The sequence below is a fragment of the Lampris incognitus genome, chromosome 21 (assembly GCF_029633865.1).
Source record: "Lampris incognitus isolate fLamInc1 chromosome 21, fLamInc1.hap2, whole genome shotgun sequence".
NCBI lineage: Eukaryota > Metazoa > Chordata > Actinopteri > Lampriformes > Lampridae > Lampris > Lampris incognitus.
The window spans coordinates 17,291,613-17,309,592 of record NC_079231.1 but is presented as its reverse complement, the minus strand read 5'-3'; the positions used below and the strand labels follow the sequence as shown (position 1 = coordinate 17,309,592).

The window sequence follows — 17,980 nt, the reverse complement described above, 5'->3', positions numbered from 1 at the left end:
AAACACGTCACGCCTTCTTTTTTCCCCCTGATCCGTGACGGGTTTGTGTCCGTCCCCCCTCCCCATTCTCCTTTTACCCCCGTGATCTCCTGGAAGAAGAAGAAGGAGGAAAAAAAAACAACACAACAAAAGTGGGGTAAAACATGGCGAGCGGGGAGGAGGTCAGACGCCCCTCGGTTACCTCCTCTTCTTCGGTCGGCCTGGAGGCCCTCTTTCCCGGTGGAGCGTCGGAGCCAGCGTGCGGGGATGGCAATCCAGAGCTGGTCCGCCTTCGGGAGCGCCTTCAGGGCTGGCTGTCGCAGTACGAGTCCCTGCTGCTGGGGGCGCAGCGGCTGCTGGTCTGGGAGAGGCCGTTGTACAGCGTCTCCGTTGCCCTCACCCTCAACACCTTGTTCTGGTAACCGGCCGGTGTTATTTAGTTTCTTGACCGATTGATCGTCGGTGTCCATATTTGATGGCGTTTTAGACGTTACCCGTCAGCTAGCGCCGTTAGGCAGCGCTAGCATGCTACAGTTAGCCAGGCTGTTTACGAACGTTTGTCAAAGCGAGTTAGCTAATCCCGTGTCTGTACCTTGACGCCACCGCTGGCCGCTAGCTGTTATTTTGAGCCTGACCAGAAAAAAGGAAAAAGAAAAAGGGTCGACTCGTCTTCAGCATTGGTTGGGATCATTGTTGGGAACAATTGGTGAACTAAAATTGTTTTGCGCCGTTACCTGCTTGTTTAGCCTCCATCTAAGCAAACAGCCCCCCCCCCACTCCCTCTCCGTATTATCCCGAGGTGCCCGGGCCCTCCACCAGCTGACCGCCCCGGGTCGTCACTTTCCCCCCTCTCGTGTGTATTTGACGATCGGTTGAAACGGTGTGAAATAGCTTCTCGTTATCACGTTAAATGGGGTTTTATGGTTGTGAGACGTATTTGCTTTATCCAGCTTTTCGTAATGTTCAAATTTTAAATGAATCTATTTTGATTCATGTCATTCTATTTTATTGGGTTCCTCCTTAACATCGCCCTTTTGTCCATGTGCTTTCACTTCATGTAAAGCACGTTGCATTTCATTTTGACGTACACGACATGAATGAAGATGGATGGCATGGTTAATTGATTGGATTATGAATGGAGGCTAATATGTATTTGTGTATGTGTCTCACCAACAGGCTTCTGTCCTCCACCTCCTTGCGGCCTCTGTTCTTGCTCAGTGTGTCCCTGTTCGGACTCATGTTGTTGGAAAGATGGAAGCATAAATTACCCCTCATCACTGGTAAGCCCAGTGCATTTGGTAATCTGAATCTCCACTCAAGATTTGTCACTCATTCAAGCAAATGTTCAGTGTCGTTTAGTTATATGGACCACTTTCACTTCACAAGGCATGGCAGATCAACTTAGAATGACTGCATTGGCTGCTTACAGTAAGCCATTGTGTTGATGGAAGTATTTCCTCGTGATAAATCGTTGCCATGTGCATGGACATGTCAGAGGAGACCCTTGTATTTCTAATTTTTCCAAAGCTCTGAATAAATTTCTAAGTCTTTTTAACAAGTGTAGTTGACTAAAGTTTTTTTTATCACTGTGGATTAAGTGCTGCCATAAAGTAAACTGCCGGCGCTAGAGATTCAATTCCCGATGGGGTCCCCTATATTTAATGTGACCATGGTACTCTCATTTGGCTAAAGCGCACTGAATAAAAGCATCCACAACTTAATCAAAAAAGGGGACTGTGACCCCACATGCTTTTGTTTTAGCTCACGCAGAATTGGTCTGTTTGTGTTTTGACTTCCAGAGAGAAAATTTGTAGGTGTTGAAGATGTCCAAATTCTTACACTACTATTGTGTCAGTTCACATACAAGTCGTTTGAGTTTCCTGAAACTCGTTAGTAATGCATATTTTCCCTGTTGCTGTGTTCATTTTGTGTCTTTATTTGATTATGATTATGTTTTCTCCTTCCTTATATTCTCTACCACAGTTCAACATGCAGAGCCCAGCCCGATACAAAGGTGTGTAGTGTTTACATAGTCTTTCTGAGTGTTTTGTAAAAGTAATGCTTGTTTTATAATGTTTTCCACAATATGAGCAAATGTTGCGAGTGATGTTCTCCACAATAACCAATGAAATAGTTTCCATCTCTTAAGTCATGAACTGAATGCCATGAAAGTCTCACTTAGGATTTTGACATTTCTTCCCATTTCCCCAACATATTATGAGTGTCATTTGGGCTATTTTTCTAGTTCCTTTTATTTGTGCCCACCAGGGTCTCTCACCCTGCCTTCCTCAGGACACAGATTTTCGTGCGACCTTTGAATTGAACCTCTCAATTATAGTGTGAAGGATTTTAAGTATATGCGGGATTTCAATGTTACTATGTGTGTGTGTGTGTGTGTGTGTGTGTGTCTGTCTGTGTGTGTGCATGCGTGCGTGTGTCTTGTCTATGCCCACAGTGAAGCTGTGAGTATGGAGCCACGTCTGCTCAGTATTCCAGAGCTCAGCCACCACCTTGCAGAGAGCTACTTGACCTGCTGTCTCTACCTTCAGGAGATGCTGCAGTACAAACAACAGAATCATGGAAAGGTACACCGCCTCAGCTGGTATGATCACAAAGAGAGTGCATGAAGAATGGATGCCATCGGACTTGGAGCTCTTGGAATTTTTCTATTTGCGAAGTGCTCCATTGCACAGGGCCAAGGTGTATAATGCGTGAAGTCAGATGTCCTTATTTTAAAATTTCTTGTGTTGGCTTAGCAAATCATCACATTTTTCTCTGAGATCTGTCTTTTGCAAAGAAGTGATCAGGTGAAGGCCCACCCCAGTCCAAAATAATTCACGAGAACACCATTAGACAAACAAACCATGGTTCCAGCTGGGAGGCCATAAGCCAGAAATGCTGCCCCCTGCCATCTTGGGTATGGTTCTATGGGGCATTGGTCTATTCTTGGCAATAAACACAAATGAAACAATATCTGTGAATAATCTCACGGTCTGCATATTTAGGCAATACAGTTATCTAACTGGAGACTGTTCGCAGCCACAAGTTTTTAATTTTTATAATTTTCTGGTTTGTCGGAAGTATGCAAGTCCAAATATGTGAAAGTCAAGATAAGAAAACATCATGACAGACTAACCAATGAAATATTCACACAGTTCATCAACAAGCTAAAATTGGAATCTGCACAATTGTGTGTGTGTGTGTGTGTGTGTGTGTGTGTGTGTGTGTGTGTGTGTGATTTCACTTCCCTGTGCATCTGTATTAATTTAGTTGTTCTTGTTTTGCATTGATACTCTGCGCTGGCAAATGCATTCACACAGACTTTCTCATCTCTGGCATTGATGTCATTGAAACACACACATTTAGATGTTTTTGTCTCCACCACACACACACCTGCAGAGGTTTCACTTCCTCCTCTGCATCTCTGCTGCCTCATACAATTTAAAGGTGTAGTAACCAGATTTTTTTGTTTTTGTCCTTCTCCATTTCTCAGTTCTGTGTGATGATGTGCAGTGGCTGTTTTGTGCTGGCTGTGGTTGGACACTACGTACCAGGAATCATGATCTCTTACATTATAGGTGAGCCGTGTCCACCATCACCAGCACTGAGCACTCCTCCAAATACAAAGCCCTGACACTGTATCAGCCTCATTGGCTCTCATTACCTCCAGTGGGTGTGGTTATTAGTAATAATAATAGCAGTGTTCCAGAGAATGATTACATGTCAGGATGGTTTGCATTCTTCCGTAATGGCTTAGCTGGTGCTGCAACCAGGAATTCTGTCTGTGCAAAATCACAATTGTCTTCAGCCATTTTACATTCTAGAAATCTTTGTCCTCTGTTCATAATTCATACCATAAGAAGTAGTTGGAGTATCGCATAAAATTAAGTCTCTTTTCAACAAAAATATACTTGAACTGTTCACTTTGGAACATAATGCTCTATGATAATTTGACAGTTGTCAGGAATGAAAGTATTCATTGTGTGTGTGTGTGTGTGTGTGTGTGTGTGTGTGTGTGTGTGTGTGTGTGTGTGTGTGTGTGTGTGTGTGTGTGTGTGTGTGTGTGTGTGTGTGTGTGTGTGTGTGTGTGTGTGTGCGTACGTATGTGTGCGTGCGTGCACATATTTGTGGTTCAGTCCTAAGCGTGCTGTTATGGCCGCTGGTGGTGTACCATGAGCTGATCCAGAGGATGTACACGGGCTTGGAGCCTATTCTGATGAAGCTTGACTACAGCATGAAGGGAGACACTGAGCACCGCAAGCACGACAAGAGGAGTGAGTACTGGCCACAGATCCAGGCCTAAAGGAGCACATCACAAGCATGGAGAGGGGGGGTGATCGCTACTCAAAATGAATACAGGCCTCCATTATGTATGTTTGATAGTTATGTTTACTGTGACCATGTGCAAGGGGAAAACGGCTTTTGTACCCCCCCATTGACAGTTGTAAGCTCTGAGCATGTATGCTTTGTACTACATATGTTCAGTTAAAGCATTTATAAGGAGTGTCTTCATTTGGATAAATTATATAGTCCATCACAGTGCATTTTTGCATTTTATATCAACCACCATGACAAAAAAACTACAACACAATCTCTCACCCTGCTAAATTTCACCCAGCGGTTAGATCAGCAAGTATCTTGTGATTTCTCTTGAGCTTCATGCAAAATTTTCCTCGGCTGTGTCTGAAAGCACAGCTATACAAAATTATCCCCCTCTGCAACACTAACAAGTATATATATGTATACATACATACATACATACATACATACATACATACATACATACATACATACATACATACATACATACAGAACACAGCTGATTATCAAGACAAGTGTAACTGGAGTATAACAAGCTACTTACACATGCATGGTATGTATGTCACTTAAATGGCATTGCCACGATACCAAGTTGTTTAGTATCACTCAGTATTACAAAGGACTTCAGTATCAATAGGGATGTCCTAGTCAAATTTTTTTTTTGGGAGGGGGCAGGGGTGAGATTTCCTCTTTTTCTCTGCCATTGTACTTTGCCAATTACCCCACTCTTCCAAGCAGACCAGGTCACTGTTCCACCCCCTCTGCCGATCTGGGGAGGGCTGCAGACTACCACATGCCTCCAATACATGTGGAATCGCCAGCTGCTTCTTTTCACCTGACAGTGAGGAGTTTCTCCAGGGGGGGGGGGCGTAGCACGTAGGAGGATCACGCTATTCCCCCCAGTTCCCCTGAACAGGCGCCCCAACCGACCAGAGGAGGCGCTAGTGCAGCGACCAGGACACATACCCACATCCAGCTTCCCACCCGTAGACACGGCCAATTGTGTCTGTAGTGATGCCCGACCAAGCCACAGGTAACACAGGGATTCGAACTAGTGATCCCCGTGTTGGTAGGCAACGGAATAGACCGCCATGCCACCCGGATGCCCACAAATTTTTAGAATTATTATTTATTTATTTTTCGCCCATCTTTTAATATTGCCAATCTGCTGATACCAATTCCCAAGCCAGTATTTATATTTTCCTGCATGATACAGCCGCACAGTGCACACTTTAAGTACATTAAATTTAGTGAAACCAATCCTTTCTTGGTAAGATATGTTTGACAATTGAATAGCTCTGCACAGAGAAAAATCACATCACAGCTGTCCATTAATAGTTTTCCTTTATTTATTTTTATTAAATATTAAAAGAAATATTGAGAACATTAACGCTAAAAAATATGAAAACACTGATCAAAATGAAAGGACATGCCAAAGAAGATAATTTGACTGATTTCTTTTCAAGTGCCTTATTGAAACTGGCTCGGTTAATCCCGCCTCACCAAACACCGGCATTGCTGATATTACTGATTGCAGTTGGGGCGCTTTCATTTTCCAGTTTAAAGAAGTTCCACACTGTAGACATTTTAGCTTGTTGCTGTTGTTGTTGACTTTAAAATGCAGGCCCCACCGCTGCAGGTGGATAATGTCAGTTTATGACATGTAGACAGAGTGCAGTGGGGCGTTTACAATGCCTATATGACAGCAGGCATCGACGGAGAACAAAGCAGTATGATGAACGAGGGATCTGAAATCGATCAGGTCTAATATAGCTGATGAATACACAATTAAAATGTGCATTGCTTGCCTCTGATACCAATCTCAGAAGGGAGGGATATCCCTGGTTCTCAGCTCGGGTCCTGTGGACCCCCCCAGTACTCCTGGTTTTCTAGTCCACCGGGGATTCCAACCCTAATCAGTGGGTTCTTTGACCTGGCACAACAGGAGGATGTCATGAACTGCTTGTCAGAATTCAAAGCTGATGGTACCGGTGGTACCTGAGGACCTGATGGAGAACCACTGATTTAAACTCATTGAAAGCCAATGCAAAAGAAGTCGGGTTAGTAGTGTAGAAGCTCTGGTAGTCTAAATAATAGACAAGACTACAGTTAATAGAACTCCAGTTGTTCGTGTAATTCCAATATGATAAATAGTAATTGTGTGTGTGTGTGTGTGTGTGTGTGTGTGTGTGTGTGTGTGTGTGTGTGTGTGTGTGTGTGTGTGTACATATATGCATAGCCATTCTGAATTACATATTTGGGTAAGTCACATGCAGATGATAATTTGCCCATAATTTTCTACTTTAACGTAATCCAAGTACACTTGGTCGTGATCTTTATTAAAAAAAAATTCTTATCGGGGTGTCCGGGTAGCGTGATGGTCTATTCCATTGCCTACCAACATGAGGAGCTTCGGTTTGAATCCTCGCATTACCTCCGGCTTGGTTGGGCGTCCCTAAGACACAATTCGTCGTGTCTGTGGGTGGGAAGCCGAATGTGGGTATGTGTCCTGGTCACTGCACTAGCACCTCCTCTGGTTGGTCAGGGCGCCTGTTCGGGGGGGAGGGGGAACTGGAGGGAATAACATAATCCTCCCACGCGCTACGTCCCCCTGGTGAAATTCCTCACTGTCAGGTGAAAAGAAGCGGCTGACGATGCCACATGTATTGGAGGAGGCCAGTGGTAGTCTGCAGCCCTCCCCGGATCGGCAGAGGGGGTGGAACAGCGACCAGCACAGCTCGGAAGAGTGGAGTAATTCACCGGGTACAATTAAGGAGAAAAGGGAAGAAGAAAATGTTTCGTTGACAGCTATTTGAATGCAGTATTTTTTATTTATTTTTTTTCTTTGTGAGTTTTTTTTTACGAAGCATGACTAATGATGTCATCCATCATTGACATGTTGCAGGTGATTGTGTTCTGAAGGCTGTAGTTTACAAGTCTTTTCACATTTGTATGTTTATACTTGTGTGTATTCTAACAGAGGTTAAGAAGGAGATGGAGGAAGGGGATGAGCCCAGGGCCGAGACGGAGAGCGAGAGTGAGGAGGAACTGTCCTGTTTCGCACCTACGGTAAACTCAGACACCAGTGAAATCCCTCATACACGCAGATGCTGCTGTCCACAGCTCTTTGCAGTGTGTGTGACTACAGTTGTAGATGTATAAATGATAGCGGGACAGTGCTTGAAGCAGGACATTTGTCATGATAAGATTAGTCCTGCTCCTCATAATGGATAGGATTTTGAAACTTTTTTCTTTTTAACATTGCTACGCTCCATTGACCCAAAACAGTACAGTAGCATATGACTGGGGCTGGTATTTTCATTCAGTTACACAGTTGGCTACATTTCGCGGAATAAAAACGTGGGGATACTTGGATTATCAAGCATCCATTCAGAACAAGGTATGCTATTACAATACTGTGCCTGTGAAAGCTCTTTTTTATGTCTCTCTTTTTTTTCTTTTTTTTTTTACACTTGAGTTGTGATTCACAGCCTGTCAGACAGCTAATCTACCATTATCCAAATCATATTCATTCATGCCTACTTATTTTAGTGGCTACTCTGGTGTAGGACTTGACCAGATAGTACATCACATTATAAAGTAGTCAAATGCAGAAGAATAAAGACTGGTAGCTGAGGGTTTGAAAAAATAAACAAAGTTGTTCTGGTTAACAAGGAGATATGGCAGACCAAGCTTGTAGAAGACCTTTACTAACAGACCACATCAGTGGCTAAAATTCACATTGAACCAGTTGGTGGGCGACTCTAGCAACTCCGGTTCTATTTCAAAGTGGTCAGACGCCAATGCAGTTACCAGTGTCACCATGTGTATGAGTAGATTCAGCAGAAATTAAGATCTTTGGGATTGTAGTTTTAAATTTGAAAGACTAAAATTGGCCTTTATGCAGTAGCTCTTAAACCCCTTCCCTTTACGGATCCCAGTCCTCTTTTGCATGTGCAATTGATGCTCCCCTATTTCCCCTCTAAGCCATTTAACTCGATGGATTATTGACATAAGCCTCAAGGCCTATGAATATTCTGCATTTCCCAAGAAAAGTCATTTACTCAGAGGAAAAACAGAATGAAAGTGTTCTGTATTGTTGTTGTTTATTGTTTATTTTCTCAAACTACATATGCAATATATACAAACAAACTTAGACAACAGAGATTACGCTTCCACACACCACTGACTGCTGTTGTGTCCTTGGTCAGGTGGACGTGAAGACCACGGCCCTGGCGATGGCCATCACAGACTCAGAGTTGTCCGATGAGGAGGCGTCCATCTTGGAGAGTGGAGGTTTCTCTGTGTCCAGAGCCACCACTCCTCAACTCACAGATGTCTCCGAAGGTAAACACCACTGGCATTGAGGAGAAATGAATCGTGTTCATTTAAGCATTAAGAAATCTCAGGGGAGAACAAGAGAGGAGGGCTCTCTCACCTAAGACAGACAGACACGTGCAATGGATGTTGTGTGTACACAATTTACAGAATACAACACTGAAAGAGTATAGCAGAATTATAATGGAATTATAGATATATAAAGAATATGATGGTGAGGAGGATGCCAGGCAGTGTCCAAATGCCACTGGAACAGCCCAGCACCTGAGCCACATGACCACCATCATCATGTAGACCTGACATGAGGACAGACTACTCATGCACACAGGGGTGACTCACATCACAAAATTCACATACGCGGGAGAAGAGTCATTACTGTCATTAAATCTAAAGATAAAGCAAGCCTGAACTCTGTGAGCAAGTCCAAGCTATCCTTCCTCTTCCTCTTTGATGGCAGTGCTCCTCTGGTTTTGTGCACCAATATAGTATTTGCTGACCATGCTACAATCATGTGAGTGGGAGCAGACAAAATTCGTTGTTGATATAGAAATGTTCTTTGACATCTAACAGTGGAGTGTGTGTATATTCTTTGGACTTCTAAAACTCGTTCCTATTTTTCATCTTGTTTTCAGTTGCAGACTTTTGTGTTGTTCCTTTAACGTTCCTCTGTAAGGAGTTTTGTGATTAACTTGTTTAGAATTCCAGTTAACAAATAATTTAATTTTGGTGCTTTTTTTTTTTAAAGAAATAATAAATGTGCCTCCTTCTGCAGACCTGGACCAACAGAGTTTGCACAGCGACCCAGAGGAGTCTTACCTGAAGGACCTACCCGAGTTCCCCTCCGTCGAGGAGTTCCCGTCCATCGAGCACAGCCTCCTCCATTTCCCCGTGCGGGGCGCCAGCCAAAGCCAAGGCGAGGGAGCCCACAGAGGGGAACCGTCCGAGGCGGAGCCCCTGAGCCCTGCCACCCTCCTCATCCAGCACCTGGCCTCCCCGCTCCACTTTGTGAACACGCACTTCAACGGGCATGGACGGCCGCCTGGTGGGGAAGGAGCTGGCGTGGAGGGGGCAACGGAGAAAGAGGGAGTGGCGGCAGCAGCGGTGGCACCCCTGGGCACACAACACTCCCTGGAGGCCCTGAGCGAGGAGATAGTGAGCACAGCCATCTCCACTGTGGTGCAGAACACTCTGTCCGCCATGCTGCGCTCCAGCGAGGCCAGTGAGGAACCCGCCCTGGCCGAGTTCCTCCCCACTGAGACCCCTCCCAGCGCCCTGGAGACCTCTGCCCTTCCTGCCAACGCCGACACCACTCGCTCTACGTTGACGGCGGAAATGCCGGGGCCCGACGAGGACCTGGATGAGGCGCCTGCCGCAGACATCAGCACTGGCGAGGAGATGCCCGACGACACACTGATTCCTGCTGAGGAAGAGGACTTTGAGCTTCTGGACCAAAGTGAACTAGAGCAGATAGATGAGGGGCTGGGCCTTGGCGCTGACAGACAGGTGGTTGGAGGAGCCTCGGGCACTCCAGACACACCCCCATCTCCCCATCAACCAGAATCCTAGCTTCCCTGTTGGTTCTCTCTCTCTCTCCGTTCCAAACTGTTATGTTTTTATTTGTTCACGTTAGAACTACATTATACATTGCATACTGCTTCATACATTTATCACAGGGTGTGGGGTCAAGTGGCAGTTTGGATTGAATGGCAGGTGGTAGAGTTTCCCTGGTGAATTCTGATTTCCCAGTAGCTAGGTTTCCATCCAAAGTATCAATATGCAGATTGCCATTCATTAATTTAGAGGTGCTGAATGGAAAATGTAAACAAAGTTGACTCACCAAGAAAAGATTACACTTGGTATAGGTGGAGCATGCATTTTATGAGTTAATGATATTATGTCAACATTTGCAGCTAAAAGCTGTACAAACGTTCCTTTCCATGTATAAGTCGTATGTTGTGGTGTCGCCAAAGGCATTTCTTTATTTTCATCCAAACGGCTTGAAATATTTGCTGGAACAAAGCAGATTAACCCAATCAATGGCAATTTGTTCTTGAAAGGTTTGCATTTTATTATTTGCAGCATTCTAACACTTTGTTCATAGTTCACGTGACATTTGGATGGAAACTCAACGATGGTGGTTTGTTTGACCTTGGCACACGAGCTGTGTTGCTTCTCGTCCGGGCGACAGACGACCATCGGCTTGAGGCATATCTGCTACTGTCAGATGGCATTCAGAATGACATTTATAACACTTGACTCTGCAGACTGAACCACAATTACTATTTAAGAAATAAGAGGAGTCTGTCATATTTGTTACATCCAACAGAGAAAATTTTTGTTGTGTCCTACTGATGGCTGAGGGCAGAAGAGGGCTCCCTATCTTAATGGGTTGCAAAGTATTTCACCGGAGTTGTTAGTTTGTTCCAGCTCACTTGCGAATTTGCAAGAGATTCCAGCAATGAGCAGCCTCTTTCACTGTCCCACCGAAGTCTCTCGTCAACAGTAATGCTGCCGCCATTTTTCCCTTGTGCTAAAAGTTACCTTTGATCCCTAGCAAGTGTTTATTTAGATGGTCTTATTGAGAGAAAGAGTTAAAGGTTTTGCATTATATAGTTATTAATATATGATATAAATTATTTAATTTAACGGTCAAGTTGATGAAACTACCTTTTGATGAAGAGAAATTTGAGAGCGATTGATTTCTTTCATTGGTCACCCATAATGATTGTATGACATGCGTTTGACTAATGACGGCATGGACTCCTCGTTTAAAATGAGCTGTGAACTCCAGATATTTGACTTGATAACAAACGGCGTTGACTGACATTCTCCTTACCGACCGAAGGTACAGTTTTGACTAAAAGCAGTCAGTCAGTAGTCGTCATTTTCGCTTGCTGGGAAATTTAATCTCTGATGTTTTGGGATGTTGAAAACGTGCAGACTTGGCAATGTGAAGCCATTGCTCCTCTATTTCTTCTTTGTGATGCCTAATTTTTATGACTTGTGAATATAATTTGATATTATTGCCACTGAAAACATCCTTCCTGGATAGGGTATTGTCAGTTATTCTTAATTCATAACCTCGCTGAACAAACTTGCAGACTTCTTGACTGTACAGTAGGCCTACCCATTATCAAACATTTGTACTAGTATATTCTTCATTGGGGATATGTATATTTACTAAAGGATCTAGTTTGTGCCACTAAAAGTCAATGCATGCCATGCATCACGCATGTATTTACCTTTAATCAATATCAGAGAGATCAGTCATCTAAAGAATGTTATTTTTACCCTCGCCGATTTTTTTGTGTTGCGTTTTTGAAGGGATAATAAATTCAGCTCCTGCGATGTTTGGCCACTGCTGGAGGTGTGTGGAATTTGACTTTCCGACACTCGGTTTTCATGAAGAAGCTGGTTTTCGTGTTTGTTTGCCGCTCGACATCGAAACCTCAGGGTGGGTTGTACAAATTGACTAGAACACTGCATATTAATCGTACATCTGTCCACTCGTCTCGGTGCACCGTATCTGTACTAACCTGTCCTTATCTCAGTCAGTCATTGTGTATAGTGTAGAAATGCTAAAGGAATGTGTATATTCTGCATGGAAAAACAGCATTCTGGTTCTTGTCGTCAGTCGGTGAAGTGCCGCTACAATGTTAAAAGTTCCAAGTTCAGATTTGCCTGTTAAGTTTTCGACTCTTTGAACCGTTTAACCGCCGAGGAGGCGGTGTACTTTCAACGACGCGGCATTTTTGAATAACTACCCTGTTGTAAATGAAAGCAGTCGGCAAGTCATGACATCAGATGTTATAGGATATCAACAAAGACTGGTTTGTGTGTTGTAGTAGTGTGTTTTCTGCTTCAAATATTGCTTCTTTAACTATACAGTAAGATATTAATGCGACAAAACTGTACAATTTAAAAAAAAAAGGAAATCTATTTTCTAATTTCTCCATTTTTCCATAAAGTACTCAGTTTGATCTTTTACCTTTCTAAACGAAACAGCCAGGGATGTGTTTCGCAGAAGAGGAATAGATTTATTGTCATTTCAATTGGTGAAGCAAGGTTGCAGCTCCTTATGTGAAAGTCAAAAGAGAATAAAAGAACAAACTGAAACGAAAAAAATTGTGACATTGAAATTCATTGCATATTTATAAAAAAAAATCTCGGTCACTCTTCTCCAGCTCCCACTTTTTGTTTGTCAGTCTCGACGTGGTGCAGAAACTTGATGCAAGGCCCCACATTTCTGTTTCCTACATCAGTCGTTTCTACAAGGATGGTTGAAATTTATGTATATATATATATATTTTTGCATTTACATTGAATAGCAGCATATCAGAACGTCCTCTCCGTCCTCAGGCTGCAGTTAACTCTGATGCCAAGTCCTTTTCCTGTGGCAGAGAGAGCAACATTACTGACAGTCCTTCGGAGAAACGTGAAAGTACCACCTGTTCATCAGCAATGACGGGGTACTGCAGTACTTGGTGTCTCTGTCGTGATTTACCTGTTCGAGTTCGACTGACGAAAGCTGCAGTCTCTCCCTCAGCTCCTCTCCGACAGTCAAGTCCAACAGCACGGACCACTCGCCGTCTTTGAAGGTCACGGGAACTGAGAAGACGGTGCCGTCGGGGAGGCCGTACTGGCCTGCAGGCAGACAAAGACAGCTGTACATCCCTGTTAGAGCTCTATTCAAATCACCTGATTTTCACCGATATGGACAAATGCATGTAAGCGTGTGCTTTTTTTTTTCTCTCTCTCAACAGAAACCTTTGACAGAACATTGTGGGGGTTTTTTTTTTTGTGTGTAACATGGCTTCCATTTTGTTTCAGCGTGGGTAGTCTAACCTTTAATATTTGTCTTTGTCTCTACAGTACCTCGACATAGAACTCCCAGAGAAAGAACCTCATCAGGACATGAGATGCCGCTCCATGCCTTCAGGACGGTTAGGATCCCGTTGGTACCCGACACGGTGGCTGCTCTGCCGGTCTTGGATGCCATGGTTTTACGGTGACACCTCACCAAGTCTTGGAAGTCTGTTTTCAGCCATTTTCTTGGAGCAGAAAAGAGACGAGGACTACTTTTTCAACATGGAAAGAGTCTTGTGTTCAGTTTGTATTATTTTTGTATTAGATTGAGAAGGTCAGGGCTCTGGGTCTGTATTATAATACCACAGATGGAGTCATATTATTGTTGGAGTGCATAGACCGGTTTGTATTGTGCTAGTTAATCAGTGCCAGACTCGTGTCAAGGGATATCTTGTTTGTTTTAGCCTGCCAGGGTGCCAGACAAGTAGGATTAGCCACATAGGACAACACACTGAGTGCCAGAGAGAGTGCAGCAGTCACCCATAGGTAAGTATGTCAAAGTGAATTTGGTGTACTTGTCATTGGCAGCATATTGGATGGTTACAGAACAGTCCTGATTTGGGTAAAGTGCACAGACATTAGTATTCCATCCATCCATCCATCCATCCATCCATCCATCCATTTTCCAAACCGCTTATCCTGCTGTCAGGGTTGCGGGGATGCTGGAATCTATCCCAGCAGTCATTGGGCGGCAGGCGGGGAGACACCCAGGACAGGCTGCCAGACTATCACCCAGGGCTGACATATATACACACACACGCACACGCACACATTCATACCTAGGGGTAATTTAATACGGCCGATTCACCTGACCTACATGTTTTTGGACTGTGGGAGGAAACCGGAGCCCCCGGAGGAAACACATGCAGACACGGGGAGAACATGCAAACTCCACACAGGATGACCCGGGACGACCCCCAAGGTTGGACTACCCCGGGGCTCGAACCCAGGACCCTCTTGCTGTGAGGCGACTGCGCTAACCACTGCGCCACCGCATTAGTATTCCAAGCAGGTTAAATCAAAGTAAGGATTATTCACCAGTATTGTTTTGGGTAAGACTGGGTAACACTGTTAGATCATGTTTTACTGGAGTAGGCATAAAAATGTAAGTATTTTCATTGCCCCAGTACGCACAAGAAACTTGTTTTTTTTTCTTCCTCACCTGTCATAAAGCATCTCTAGGACTGGTTGGGAGAAGAACGTTGGTCCCTTTATTGCCCCATTATAGTTGAACACTTTCGCCCTCTGCAGGTCAATAAAGAAACTACCACTGATGTTTCCCCACACAATGACGTCCTTAATATCTGGGTAAAACCAAGACAAGGAGATTATTATGATGACATAAAAATAATTTTAGCTCCATTTTAAGTCACATGAAAGAACAGACTCTCTGTTGTTAAAATGCATCTGGGGGCAAAAAGCACCGCAACTGCCCCAGTGTTTCACAAGAGGAACACAGTAACTACCTGTCGTCCTCACTCGGAGCTTCTTTGCAATGCAGGCCCTGGCTTCATACTCCAGCTGTGTTGCCGTGGCAACAAAGCGGCAACAGTTGATGGAAGGGGCGTTAACCATGAGCAGAGAGCATCTCAGGTTGACAAAGAGGTCACCGGCCACGATCACCATCACCTCCTTGTTTGCCCTCTTGTCTATTAGCCGTCCGTAGTTTTGGTACCGGGCTGAGACTCTCATTAACTGCCTTTTCTCTTCCACCTCCTCGTTCTCTCTATCACCGCCTCTGGGCCAGCTGTCATCCAGTAAGATGACAACATGGGCATCTTGAAAGGCACGTTCGAGATCAGTGTGAACGGTTACCTGTACAGAAATTTACATAAGCATAGACATTCAATGATTTTTTTTTACCTGTGTTGTTATGACATCACTTGTGTTTCTGATGCATTTTCAGGAAGGTCCAGCTATATTTTTTCAAAAGTCACAAAGTTATCCTGAAGATTGCCATGATAACTATAGTGGTGGTAATTGTTAGAGGTGTTTGCGCATTCAAAATCCCATTTGAGATGAGGTAGAGTCACCGGTGTCATGCCGGCAACTTCCCACTGTTAATCAAAAAAATTGTTAGACTGGAGTTTTATATATTGGTGTTGTAGTTTCTGTTGGTGTTGTATGAGCTTATTCTGTCATATCTGCAGCCTCAGCAACTTCACCGACTCTTCAAACAGACCTCTTCCCTGTCTGCTGCATTCGACTGCCATCGTGAAGACATAAAACACTATGCAGCATATCGCTTTTCCCAGCAAAGTCCTACCAGACAGTAGCCATCAAAATGAACGACTACAAAATAGGTCACGATTTCGATATTTGTGGATAAGCAATTGTCTTATATGCAGCAGCAATAGTATCAAAAAGGACATTTGTTTGCATGTAAATCTTCAGAATGATAACTTTAAACCTTAACCTGGAAAACGAAGATTGAGTCGTGCAATCAACGTTTTTGCCTTGCTGAGGAGTCTCTGATCTTTCTAATTAGATCCCTCTGTCTGTCTTGATGGTGTGGTATTTCAGCAAATCAGCAGGTCAACTGCTCAACAACTGAAAACTATTTGTCCCCCCCCCCCCCCCAAAAGTCCTGTACCTCATGGAGCAAAGGGACTGCCAGGTCCTCTGTCTCCATTCTTAGGCCATGCATTGCCTCCTTGTCCCCCTCAAGGTCCAGGAGGTGGAGGCTGATGGCAGTGATGTGGGGAAACGTCTCTGGGGAGAGCAGACATGGAATCAGGCTGTGGCATGTGGGGTTGAGAGCACTAGGGGTGGTTAAGGAAGAGGAGAGCATGTATTAGTTCTGTCACAAATTTGATTCCATGATCACAGGAGATTAAGATTACTGTTGTATGATAAACCTGCTGTGAATCTCGGTGATGGATTTGTATCTTTGTAGCATTTACTTACAATGGTGAGTGAAATGGGTGTATGCTTGATAAAGTTGGTTTTGGTTGAAACATTCAGTGTGCTAGTGTAAGGCCAAGAAGACTTCAGCAAAAGCCCAAGGTGAATAAAATCGATTTATTTATCTGTTTGTTTTGGCATTCGGAGACTAGCTCACCTGCCAATCCATATGTGAAGAGGTTGGATGAGGCTGGCATGATGCTGCTCCTCTTTAGTCAGGTCCACATTGGTCTCCAGGTTCTCTGTGGCAATCTTGAGCATCATATCGGTGAGCATATCTGACGTGATGCCATAGTAATCCTATCAGAGCCATTAAAAGAGAATTTGGCCAGGCAGTACTATAGACACCATTGGTGCTGCTTTTTGGAATTACAAATTGTTTGCAACAAACTTGTAGTGGTGCCCTGTATAAAATTTCCATGATGTGATGTCCAATAGACTTTTTAAAATCAACTAGTATTAAATCCCAGGTTACTAGGGGTGCACCAGTATAATTTTTCCACTACCATTACTGACTGCATGAATATTTAAGTTGATCTGATCTATTACTTTTGCTGAACAGTGCAGACTTTGGGCAATGGGCAAAATAACTGAGATAGAACAAGTTTTTTTCCCCATCATTAGAGAGATACAGGCTTCCATGTGCCACAAATGCAATAAATTACAAGCCATTTTGCTTTTATTTAGTCATGGGTACAATCTCTAATACAGATTCTCCATTTTAGCCTGGTATCAGCCCGATATCCAATATTGGTAACGGTGGATTGCAAGTTACTCGAGAAGCAATGGCATTAAAAGAGAGCTATTGTACTGACACTGAAAACAGGCTGCCCCTTAAATTCATCACAACCCCACTCTTCACGTCCTTCCTAGGCAAGCATCAGCAATTTAATGTCGCATATCTGACACAGCTAAAAGTAATTTAAAACAGCATTTCTTTTTACTTTCATTTTTGAAAGATATTTGGCTGGGACCTGATGATCTTAGAAAGGCAGACACACCTCCCAGGTCATGCCATTTGGAAGTGACTTCAATGGAGGAAACCTGGTGTACCTTTACCTGACAATGTTCCAGCAAATCACTGCAGCCCCCTAACAGCATCTTTTTGCTTCCGATGTCTGTCAGTTCCCTCCATATCAGAGGGGACTGCTTGTGTTTCCATCCATTTGTCTTGCAGGCATCTTCCAGCCATCCCTGTTAAGAGGCCAGCAAGAGAAAACGGTTGGGGGGGATGATCAAATATTGAGATTATGCACATACGAAAACTAAAGAGATGTAATAATCGAATGAGGGAATTATGAGCTGCTACCTTCCATTCGTCTGGGTGAATGGAGATCTTCTTGATCCTGAAGTCTGGTAGAGATCCTTGCAGGTGGTCTCCTAGAAGCTCTGCTTTGGCATAATAGGGGCAGTCTGCTTTACCTACGAAAGTCAGAGACGATAGAAAGACGTTATTGTTGTATAGTGTCCAGTATAGCTATTTAATTCCCACAAACTTGTCCTAACGACAAAAAACAAACAAAACAAAACGCTTTTTTACCGGCAATGACAAATTTTGCCATCTTGCTTGATG

The 17,980-nt window shown here is 43.7% G+C and overlaps 2 protein-coding genes across 2 annotated transcripts; one reads left to right on the top strand and one right to left on the bottom strand.

Annotated features, from left to right (window-relative positions):
- Positions 1-67: 67 nt before the first annotated feature.
- On the top strand, positions 68-12,770 carry retreg2 (reticulophagy regulator family member 2). The gene is made up of 9 exons (XM_056300901.1): positions 68-397; positions 1,156-1,259; positions 1,963-1,993; positions 2,435-2,564; positions 3,473-3,557; positions 4,116-4,253; positions 7,280-7,368; positions 8,511-8,646; positions 9,410-12,770. The coding sequence occupies exons 1-9, from the start codon at positions 144-146 to the stop codon at positions 10,201-10,203; spliced, it is 1,761 nt and encodes a 586-aa protein (XP_056156876.1). The 5' UTR covers positions 68-143; the 3' UTR covers positions 10,204-12,770.
- A 222-nt stretch (positions 12,771-12,992) lies between these two features.
- Positions 12,993-17,969, bottom strand: mdh1b (malate dehydrogenase 1B, NAD (soluble)). Its single transcript, XM_056301094.1, has 10 exons — positions 17,948-17,969; positions 17,717-17,829; positions 17,467-17,601; positions 16,565-16,707; positions 16,097-16,265; positions 14,970-15,318; positions 14,666-14,807; positions 13,513-13,688; positions 13,142-13,281; positions 12,993-13,028 (listed from the first exon to the last, which is right to left on the bottom strand). Exons 1-10 carry the CDS (start codon positions 17,967-17,969, stop codon positions 12,993-12,995), a joined length of 1,425 nt encoding a protein of 474 aa, XP_056157069.1.
- Between the last annotated feature and the right edge of the window lie 11 nt (positions 17,970-17,980).

Excerpts from the sequence above, each read along its gene's own strand:
- retreg2 (XM_056300901.1), top strand. The coding sequence starts at position 144 with ATGGCGAGCGGGGAGGAGGTCAGACGCCCCTCGGTTACCTCCTCTTCT. Across the intron at positions 1,260-1,962 it reads TAAATTACCCCTCATCACTG|TTCAACATGCAGAGCCCAGC; the intron begins GTAAGCCCAGTG and ends TCTCTACCACAG. Across the intron at positions 2,565-3,472 it reads AACAACAGAATCATGGAAAG|TTCTGTGTGATGATGTGCAG; the intron begins GTACACCGCCTC and ends TCCATTTCTCAG.
- mdh1b (XM_056301094.1), bottom strand. The coding sequence starts at position 17,969 with ATGGCAAAATTTGTCATTGCCG. Across the intron at positions 17,830-17,947 it reads GGCAAAATTTGTCATTGCCG|GTAAAGCAGACTGCCCCTAT; the intron begins GTAAAAAAGCGT and ends TGACTTTCGTAG. Across the intron at positions 15,319-16,096 it reads CAGTCCCTTTGCTCCATGAG|GTAACCGTTCACACTGATCT; the intron begins GTACAGGACTTT and ends ATTTCTGTACAG.